The 11,299-nt window shown below is 38.5% G+C and overlaps 1 protein-coding gene across 1 annotated transcript; it reads left to right on the top strand.

Annotated features, from left to right (window-relative positions):
• The first annotated feature begins 2,862 nt into the window (after positions 1 to 2,862).
• On the top strand, positions 2,863 to 11,299 carry echdc3.L (enoyl-CoA hydratase domain containing 3 L homeolog). Its single transcript, NM_001112886.1, has 5 exons — positions 2,863 to 3,067; positions 5,352 to 5,473; positions 7,152 to 7,249; positions 9,384 to 9,584; positions 10,508 to 11,299. Exons 1-5 carry the CDS (start codon positions 2,919 to 2,921, stop codon positions 10,820 to 10,822), a joined length of 885 nt encoding a protein of 294 aa, NP_001106357.1. The 5' UTR covers positions 2,863 to 2,918; the 3' UTR covers positions 10,823 to 11,299.

Below are 11,299 nucleotides of genomic sequence, written 5' to 3'. Positions count from 1 at the left end.
TTGCATCTTCCCTATAAAAGTGGAAATAGCCTTTACAAGAACATCCTGTTTGTTAGGTCACTATCATCCCTGAAGACCGTTATAAACCCATTGCCAGCATTATACTTTATGCCATACTAAAGACAAGTATTCTTACAAATTATAATCTTTTCTTTATCTCCACACTGGAGCTGCGAGCTTTAATAAAACTGGACATAAACCAGCAAGTCAAAGTGAAACAGCATCCACACTTCAGTAAATATTCCAGAACATGAATGAATCCATACCATATGGCCCTGATAAAGGCCCCCTTCCTTATGATTCCTTCTTAAGTTCACAGACAACCCACCCCAATGGTCAGCCATATTGTTATGTGTTACAGATGCAGAAGTTCTATAAGTGGGTAAAGATTCAGGGTATAAATAGAAAGGATGTAATGTTTCGGGGGCGTATCCCTGTCTGACGAAGGGCTACACCCCCGAAACGTTACATCCTTTCTATTTATACCTTGAATTTTTACCCACTTTTAGAACGTCTGCATCTGTAACACATAACAATATGGCTGTCCATTGGGGTGGGTTGCCTGTGAAGTTTAAGAAGGAATCATAAGGAAGGGGGCACCAGATCATTATCTGGTCATTATGCTTTTAATCAATCTTCTATCTAAACATGTAAAATGCACAAATTATAGTACAATTTATATTTCTTAGTATCAGGCTCTATATATGCGCTAAAAGTCAAGATATTGTAGCCAGCTTCCAAACAGCTACTGCAATTGTTGCACAGATTGCACTATTTACCCTAAGGACAGGCCTGTATAGCAGGTAGGGTTGCCACCTGGCCAGTATTTTTCCTGGCCTGACCGGTAAAAATGATGATTGATGGCAATGTTATTAATAGGAAAAAATGTCAAGAATATAGAAAGGCCGGTATTTTTTTCCAGAAAAGGTGGAAACCCTAATAGCAGGGGAGACAGTGAATACTCTGGTCCCTATCCACCATGTGTTTTGAATTTTTGGAACATGAATATAAGCCAAATGCAAGTTGTTATTCTGTGTTCCAGCCATTTTAGGCAGAATTAGACAATTGCTTCTGTATCTGACCCATTCTAAAGATAATTTCTCCATGTTTGAAGCTTTGGTTTCCACCATTTAACAGCTTGGCCTGTAAAAAAACAAAACAATAACATTTTGAAATGTGCAATTACTGTATCTTGCAAAGTTGCTTATATTTTCTTTCACTGTGCAAAAGGGCTGTTTTTGGTGGATTAGGACTAAAGCTGGCCATAGATGTTGAGATTTTTAAAAGATCAGATCCTGATCGTGAGACCACGATCTTCTCAGAACGATCATACGAATTTACCATCAACTAAAAAGACCAATTTGCCAGACAATCGGGAGATGCCTGCTTGGCCCTGCAAACATAGATAGATTGCACTGGGACCGACAAGAAAATCTAAGACACCTTCTTATTTAGAAAGCACATTAGTCAGGGATCCTCTAGTCTAGGCTCTCTCTAAACACTTGATCCCTAAACAGTCTTAAATTAGTAGTATTTTTATATTCCAATTCCAAGTATTTGCCCCGCCTGTTTTAGGAGGCCTGTAAGGGGGAGGTTGCAATAGTCTGTGTGAAAGATGATTAGTGAGTGGGGAAGTATTTTTGTTGTTTTTTGATTCTGATTGAAAAAGGGGTTTATACTTGCTATATGCTTTAGGTGTAATCAGCAATATTTTGCAAGGGATTGGTTGTAAGAAATGACTCCAATAACTCCAAGACAATCAACCTGTGTACTAGCATGATAGCGTTGTTTATAGGTGAGAATACAGTTCTGTTTAGAAAACAAGAAGACATCCAAGAGGATATACCGTAGCAGAGAGGCAGTTGGATACTTGAGATGGGAGAGAGAGGAGAGAAGATTAGTACAAGTGAGACAGATTTCAGTATCATCATTATAAAGATGGTACGGAAGCCAAAAGCACTGATGAGTGAAGATGCAGTGTATAATGAAAGGGGTAGCAGTCCAAGGACAGAGCTTTGATGGAGTCCAACAGTGAGTGCAAGGGGTGAGGAGGTTTTATCTAAGAAAGAGATAGAGAAGGCACAGTTAGAGAGGTATGTCTGGATCCAGGAGAGTGCTCCTATGGCAGACTGCCTAAAAAGTTATCTTTGTACAACCCAACTCAATGTAATATGTCAGAGATATCTTAAAACAGGATAAAAAAAGTGTATAACTACTAATTATTGCAGGTACACACGAGTGCACTACCCTGCTGGGACAAGCAGCAGCCTCTAGTTGCATATGTTGTATCCCAGCATCATTTCGGCCATTAAGGTGGCCATAGACATTATGTTTTTTCTCTCAATAACAACTATTTTAATGCGTTCCGACAAATCCGGCAAATTATCATGAGGTTAGTGGGCACCGAACAGTTGTGCATCTAACGATTTTTCTTCCGACATCGGTCAGAAAATCGATCGGTCAGGTTAAAAAAAATGTTATCATTCGCAGTGAAATGTATCTATTGACCAATTGTTTACAGGGCCAAGCAGGCAGCTACCCATAGTTTCCTGGCTTCAACTCAATGATATCTCTTGAAATGGCCGTTTTAGTTGATGGACAAATCGTACATTTAAAAGATTGTTGCAGGATAACCTTGATCCTACAATAACAAAAAAAATCTTTTAAAAATCTTAACATCAAAGGCCACCTTATATATCTTATCAAATCTGCAACTGCCCAGCTGGAAATTCAGGGGTTAAACCCTACCCTCCCTAGCCATTTAGTGTCCAAATATCCCTCCCACACTATCCAACTTGCAAGTGAAAAAGACAACAGCAGAGGGAGTTGTAACACAGTGTTGACATGGGAACCATTTAAGTTCCGGGTATTAGTTCATGACAGTGCGGACTGAATAACTGGTTGAACTTTGTGCAAGAATGTCCTGGCTTCGGTCGTGTGGAGAGCGGACAGCTCCAGCACTGAGAGGGACATACAGGATTCTTGCTGGGCAGAGCAGATTCGTCAATAGCTCATCGCACCTACAACACACACCCCTCACTGTCCTACAGCAGGAGCATGGGATCAGGTAACTCGACCGGACAGTGCAAAACGGGGTTCAGGAAGGACAAGTCTTTTCATAGCCATAAACATTTATCTTTGTTTCCACTGGGGGTGTGTGCAGTGGTAGTACAAAGCTGATTGGATAGTGCCGACGGGCAAGCTCAAGTACTACGGAGAGGGAGGGGGAAAGGAGGCGGGAACTTCAGGGAGTTGCTGATATTCGTGTTAAATTAGTTGAATCATACACGTTCTGAAATAATGAAATCTGTGCCAATGCAGCAACAGTACATATACATCTGTATATTCATAAATATGTATCATTATATTAAATATATATTAATATACAATGTTTGGTATATATTACTGTATATGTGGGAGTATTCCATAGGGCAACTGATTCAGCCTGGCCTTCTATCAGAACTTTAGCTTCTTAGCCCTGGGGGATGTGTTTCTATGTGCACACCTTCTCTATACCAGTGTGTGAGTGCCTGTGTGTAACCATATAATGCTTAATGTGCTTAATAATGTGTGTGCCTGCCAAATAATAAGTGTAGTATTTACTTAGTATATCATCATCATCATTTATTTATATAGCGCTGTCAAGATACGCAGTGCATGTGTGAGTATTTTTTTCTGTAGTTTCCAGATTTTAGTCTCTGTCTTGTCTCAGGGACATAACTACAGAGAAAGCAGACCCCTGCTGGGGAGGTCCAGGAGGTATAGGGGTCCCATGAGGCCCTAAGTCATATACAATTTCAATAAATATTGGTAAAACAGGTACATTTCTAGACATTTATTTACATTTAAATTTGCTGTGGGGCCCAGTAATATCTAGCTACACCACTGCCTGGTCTCCCATCACTCTTAAGCGCCCCCCATTTCTGCAGATTTTCCACAATTTTGGATGTGAGCATGTGCAGAACATTTCAGGGATGTTAGAGGGAGCGATTTGCATCTTCCAACATCGGTCAGAATCTTTGGCTTCAGGAGAGGTCTGCCCATGAGTGTGACATCACTTCCACAATTTATACCTGGAATTAATGTTAATGGTGTTGACACTACAACTATACTGTATTCTGTGACATTTTGCATCACATTGACATTGCCTTTATTCTTTTTTATGACTTTTTGTGCAATTTAACTGTGAAAAAAAGTGTAAGACACTGAGCCCCTCTAATTTCCCTCGCCACCCCCACGTCACATGCATAGCTGTAGCTTGCATGATAAAACCGGTAGGACTGTGTAGGAGACTTTCTTTTTTTCCTCACCCAGGCACATTTTTTGCCTTCCCAGCAATTTTTATGGGGAGAATAATGTTAGTTTGGACAAACAAACAAAAAAAATATCATCCTTTGCATGGTTTCTCTGGCATAAAATGAGGTGCTGCATTATTGTGGAACAGGATGCCAAAATGAGTACAATCCTCTCCACTGCTGCAAAAACCCAGGAAAGTTTCATTTCACATCCAATATCCACCTTGTCTGCCTTAACCTGGGTAGAGACAATGCATCTGGGTGCAGGTACATCGATCAGGAAATGAGCAACAGAGGAGCGGATTCACGGCCTGCGTTTCTCCAAAGGCCTAGATCCGCCTAGTCTGGCACTAGCCTAAGGTCCCTTTTTCAGGTTTAGGTCAAGGGCAGACTAAGCTGCTCTCAGCCTGTATATTTTTTTTAGGCTGACAGAAGCGGATCTGCTCCATGACCCAGCTCCATACAACTGAACCTTTCTGCTTGCATGCAGTCACAGGCAGTGGAGCGAAGGTTGACCTAAATACTCACAAGCAGGCATTTTCAGGCCAACCTCTTATTCAAATCAATGGAGATGGGCCAGGGGCTCGTGGATCTACTTCTCTCAGCCTGAAAAAATGCATAAGCTGAGAGTAGCGGAGCCAAAGCTCCATCTGCCCTTGGCCTTAACATTTATTCAGGGCTTTCAGTGGCTCACAGCTGTCCCATTAATATATAGGGCACAAAATGGGTTTAACCATAATCTTGTCCTGCCTAAATTTACAGCTTTGATTTCAGAAGTATCTAGGAAAGCCAATAGGTATCCTATCCAAATATCGTCTTTACTTGCCTTAAGGCTGAACCCCCAGCGAGGGCTTTGCCCCATCCTACCCCCCCCCCCCAGCATATAAGGCCCCTGGGCCCTGTCTACTAGATATTAACTTAAGGCTAAAAATGCATTAATACATATTAGAAGATAAAGCATTTGCACAACTTGTTGAAGTGCTTGTAGTTTCTTTAGTTTTCTTTTCTTGTTCTCTCTCAGTTATCTAATTATAGTTATTCCATTTCACTGTGCAGAAGGATCATTTTAAATAACCCCCAGCAGAGGAATGCACTTTCTCTCCCTATGATTCAGTCCCTTCAGAAGGACATCCTCCATGAAGCTGATGACCCAAATCTAAGGGTTATTATCATATCAGGTATTTGGCAAGTTGAATTCCTCCTTACATGTGGTATTTTATTAATATAGTCCATATTAGAGGATCTATGTCACTTTAATTTATACTATGTAAATGTTTTTAAAAAGCAATAACATCATAAAGTAAAAACATATACATATGTATTTCATTTAAATCTGTTAACCCAATACCTACCAAGAAGCTATGTCTTCACTATAGTTCTGTAGAAAGTCATGAATGACTTTTCGCTCTAAAAAACAACAACAACGTTGCCCTATTGGCATATTTCAGCATGAATGGCTGCACCCATAGCTACACATCAGTTTATCAATAAATAAACTAACCTAACAGTACATTAATGATATGTAGAATGCAAAGTAAACCCTTTGTATAGTGTCATTGTTAATTTTAATAGAAAATGTAATATATATTATCATGCAACCAATTATATTGTACTGTACAATAAAGAGGTACTGCTTCTATATATAATTAAAATACCCTTAAATATCCGAAATATTTAGCAATGTTTCTCTATGTGCAGGCATTTAGGGTTGCCACCCAACCAGTGTTTCACTGGCCTAGCTGATAAACCAACAGTTTGTGGGCTGTTATTACAAATTTACCAGCAAAGTATTTGCCGGTAAATTTGTAATTCCCCCTTCTTCTCTGAAGTGTTCTACCACCGACTAGCATTTAAGGTCTCCATTAATGTTTTTTAACACACAGCTCCCCACCAAACGCCAAGATCTGCCCACTTACCACTACTGCCCTGCCCCCTGTGACATCACCACCCAGCCCCCCATGATAAGTTTTTCTAAAAACGTTCCTGGCTATATAAACAGAATTTCTAATTGTATCTACTTTCTCTATATCTGTGATGTTTTAAAGTAAAACTAAAACTACTAAGCCCCCCCCCCCCCCCACACACACACACACACACCTGCTTCACTGTGCCTGGCCTCCTTTTTGTTGAAAAGTTCACCAGGGGTACTTTCTTCTAAGCGCCTCCATATTTTTTCCACTTTCTTTGGTATTCTATAGGCTGCCCTGCAATTTTCTGTTGCTTTTTACTCTGTACCATAATTTCTACTTGTTTCAGTGTCTATATGGATGTGGGGTTGTGTTCTTTAACACTTTATATGCCACTCAATGAGTACTATACAGTGCAGGCATAAACCTACCATTGTGCTATCACTGTGTAGATTCTAAGGTTTTCGGTATGTCTGATATATAGCAAAATGAAACCCCCAATCCATTTCAAAGTGTAAGTGTAGGACTTCATGGTGCTGGTGGACCCGACACGTCGCAATGCGACTAAATGCATGTGACGTGTCGGATGTTTTACAGAAAACGGAAGTGAAGGAGAAATCACAGGAAACCACTACATTCATCCGGTCCACGCGCACCACAAAGTCCTACCCTAAAAGATAATGCAGTTTAAAGCAACGTTCTAAACAATGAAACATTTTTCACATGTTCGTTTACCCATAGCAATCAAGAGGTAATTTGTTTTAATTAGTTTACTGCAAGTAGAATAATGTACACATATCAGTGCTTAGTTGCTGCGGCCACTACAATTGTGGTGAATCATCCTACATTAATTAGATCAAATAATTTTTTTCTACCTACATATACCTTCATCTCTGTTTTTTTTTTTTGTTTCTATCTTGTTTAATTCTATGTGTAATCTCTGATTCAGCTGAAGGAAACGTATTTTCATCAGGCCACAACCTTAAAGAACTGACGGCTGAATATGGGAAAGATTATCATATGGAAGTATTTAATACCTGTGCCAAGGTGAGTGCAATAACAATTTTTTTTGTGGGCAGTAAAATTCTACCTGTCCAACATCTCATTTTGAAACCAATTAATATTAAATTGGCCCTCCCTTTGCTCAGCGCCGGATTTCTTTGTGGGCCGCCCCTAGGCCGCGCGGTCCGACCAGACGGCCGCGCGGTCCGACCAGACGGCCGCGCAGTCCTAGCGCCCGCCTACACATCCCCTTCCCAGCGCGCCGGTGAAAAAACGCCGGCGCAGCTGGTGTAATTGAATGGGGACGCACATGTCCCCATAATGCGGCTGGGCGGCATGCCACCCCTATTTATTGCTGCCCTAGGCCCGGGCCTATGCGGCCTTCCCGCAAATCCGGGCCTGCCTTTGCTGCTACAATAGCCTATACTATACTAGCAAGGCTTTACATTAGATGTTGAAATATTTTTGCTTTATGTAGTGATGAGAATGTTATGAGTTATAAGTTATGTCTTTCCAGTCAGAAAACCAATTCTGTATGGACTTGGGTTGTGCACATGGCATTATTGTGCTTAAACAGGAAAGTTGCCACAAAGTAGGAACCAGGGAACTCTGGTCATTGTGCATTGTACCATTAAGTTTTGCTTGCATTGAAAATATAAGCCCTAGCACACAAGCATTCATTTTGCTACAACAACTAGTTCTAGCAACAGCTAAGTGTTCCAACTGATGTTCATTTGCATGAATGTGTGTTTCCTACCACTTTACCTCTTTGCTTTAAAACTTTACTTTAAAAAGTAAAGATGCAAGAAGAAAAATATTGAACTGCAAATTGAAAGTGTGAGAATAAGCAATACAAGAGAATTGGAGAATAAAGAAAGAGAATGGCAAAATAAAATGGTGGAAAAAAAGAAAATGTAGTGTGAGAATCATTAATAAGAAAAGTTTTAAAGAGGAAAAGGCAGAAGGGAAGAGCAAAGGTAGACAACTAAGGGGAAAAACGTGTAAAGATTATGGAATGAAGAGAATGGAAAGACTGAATGGTACTATAGTATTACTGAGTAAGTACTATAGGTGTTGTATACTGTATATTATAACTGGTTGTGGGGCTGTGTGCCAGGGATTTTGAGTTTCTAGCAACACCCCTGGTGTAGAAGGTAAAAGGACAATTTTGAAAAGAATGACACATATGGTGATGCATACGCACTGCAAGAGAATTGCAGATAGGGTGGGTATATTTAAAAGAGAAGGTTTAAAGTTGTTGTAAAGGGAAATAATGGCAAAGTGTAACAAAAAAAAGGAGGTAAATTTAGGGTGAATTGTAGGGTTGGTGATTATTTGCTATATGGAATACCCCTAAAATTATGGTAGGCTGACTGTTGCATGTTATTTACAGATTGTGCAGTAGATATGAAATAGAGTGAAATGGGTGTGGCTATGGTGTGCTAGAAGGAGGGCTCTACCAGTAAATTTTATTGTGCCCCAAGATTTTTCATGGTGGCACTGCCTTACACATTTTGGAGTTAAAACTCAAATCATGTATAATATAGATTTATTAAAATTGTTGCACAGTTTGTCTAATAAATGCAGTATTTTTTTCATTTCTTGGCCAGTGGTGCTCATATTACTAAAGTGTGAACGCTGTGAGTGTTTTTTGGCCTAACAACAGGTAGAAGCTTCAGTGAGACCTTTCACAATGTGTGCACCTTTTACAATGTCTTACAGTTTAGCACCATTGATGACTTCTTTTGTTCTTTAGAGACCTACTTTTGTTAGTTTACTCTAGGACAGCAAAAGAAGAGTGATGTGTTGCACTATAATACAGCAAAGTTTTGCTGCAGAACGGGCAGATCAGTGAATGTCCAAGTGTGATAACCATAGGGCCACTTGTAGCATGTCTGCTGGGGCCATGCAAGTATGTTGTACCTCAATTATTCAGCCGTAGGCTAAGTGTATTCTGCTATACCCCGACTCATTGACAGCGCTGCATGCTGCTCAAACTACAGTATGTAACATTACCTACAAATGTATACCTAGTGTTTATGATGACTTAAGATTCTGCAATTCTTTAAACCTAAAAGAGACCAGAGAACTGTGTTGTTACATTGTACATATTATGCTGCACTGTATGTTTATAGTTAATTTAGTATTCTAACCATGAGTTTTTTGTTTTATTTTGCAGCTTATGACCTTATTCCAGACTCTTCCAGTGCCAGTTATCGCAGAGGTTAATGGTCTGGCCACAGCAGCAGGGTGCCAGCTTGTTGCTAGTTGTGATATAGCTGTGGCTTCTGACAAATCCAGGTTTGCTACACCAGGTGTCAATGTGGGTCTTTTCTGTTCTACTCCAGGTGTTGCTTTGGGAAGAGCAGTGCCAAGAAAGGTTAGTTATGACCATAGTAATATACTTAGGTGTATTGTATACAGTGTACTATCTGGACTGTAATCATTTACCTATATACATATTTGTTGCCTGATGATACTGTGAAAGTATTAGTTAAACAAATACATTTATGATATATTGAGAAAATAACCATATGACAGCATACTGATAAAATAGTACTGAACGCTATTTTCATATTCATGAGAAATGCCTTTAATAATGTATCAGTTTGATTCTTGCACAGTAATTTCTTTCCTGGACCCCAACCTAAATTAATAACCATGAAAATTTCATTTTTAAAGTTATTATTAAAGTGGGTCCTCCAACCAAAAATAGTTTTTTGGAATAATAAAAGAAAATACCATTCTAAGCAATATATATATATATATATATATATATATATATATATATATATATATATATATATATATATATATATATATATATATATATATATATATATATATATATATATATACGTTGATTAACATTTTTAAATAATATTATTCATGTATTTGCAGATGAGAGCAGTGAATGTTTACCTCTTTGTGTTCTCTGGACCTGACTCTTAAAACAGTGTAACAAGAGTTGGTTTTCCTCCAGGCCTGTTAATTAGCCTGGTTACAACATTGATTCAGGAGTCAAAGCAAGGAGATCAGACAGATTACATTTATAAATAACTTTAAAACCATTGAAAATGTTTTATAAATGTATATAAGTAAATTGTGTAGAATTACATGTTCTTTCATTTTGCAATAAATTGTTTTTATGTAAGAGGAATCCTCTTTAAGGTCCATGTCTGTAAAATACATTTTGTATATGATATAAATAAAAAAGCTATGCTGTTTTGAATGCATTTGGTAAAATGCTTCAAAAGCAAATCAAGGCCATTTCTATCATCAGTATTGTTGTTAATATTTCAGGTTGCCTTGGAAATGTTGTTTACAGGTGAGCCGATCTCGGCCCATGATGCCTTGTTACACGGACTTGTCAGTAAGGTGGTCCCAGAGGAAAATCTAAAATCTGAGACGAATAGAATTGCACTCAAAATTTGCCAAACAAGTCACTCAGTGGTTGCACTTGGCAAATCAACCTTTTACAGACAGATGGCAAAGAGTTTGACTGATGCTTACAAACTAACTTCTGAAGTAATGGTTGAAAATCTAGCCATGAAAGATGGGCAGGAAGGCTTAAAATCATTTATTCAAAAGAGGAAACCTGTGTGGACACACTCTTAAGACATGACCAGTGGATGGAACAGAGAAATAGTTTGGTAGAAAACGTTAATTTTATTTTAAAAGTGTGAATAAATAAATGCCTGCTATCGCTTTACTTTCAGATAATGTACATTTTGTGGTCATGTGAAAGTTGTTTGTTTCTGCAAGGTCTGTAGGTATTACAATAAAATACACGAGCCATGAATAATAATAAAATGTCCTTATTAACACTCATTGTTGTCACTAATCACAGAAACCTTTAGATTATAAAAAATATAAAGCAGCCCCTATTTATAGCATATTAGAAGTCACCTCCAGACCTATGAGCTGTGTCTTGTGACTTTTTATGGTCATGAAAACCTCAATTACTTCTAATATTCATATATTTTGCAAAAATGCCTTTTTTATTATCATTTATATAATACAAATTTAAAATATCACAATTATAATGACAATTACAATTAGATGTCTGCAAATATTACACTGGTTACAAACAAA

This window comes from Xenopus laevis, chromosome 3L, assembly GCF_017654675.1.
Source record: "Xenopus laevis strain J_2021 chromosome 3L, Xenopus_laevis_v10.1, whole genome shotgun sequence".
Lineage (NCBI taxonomy): Eukaryota > Metazoa > Chordata > Amphibia > Anura > Pipidae > Xenopus > Xenopus laevis.
This window is presented reverse-complemented; position numbering and strand designations above follow the sequence as displayed.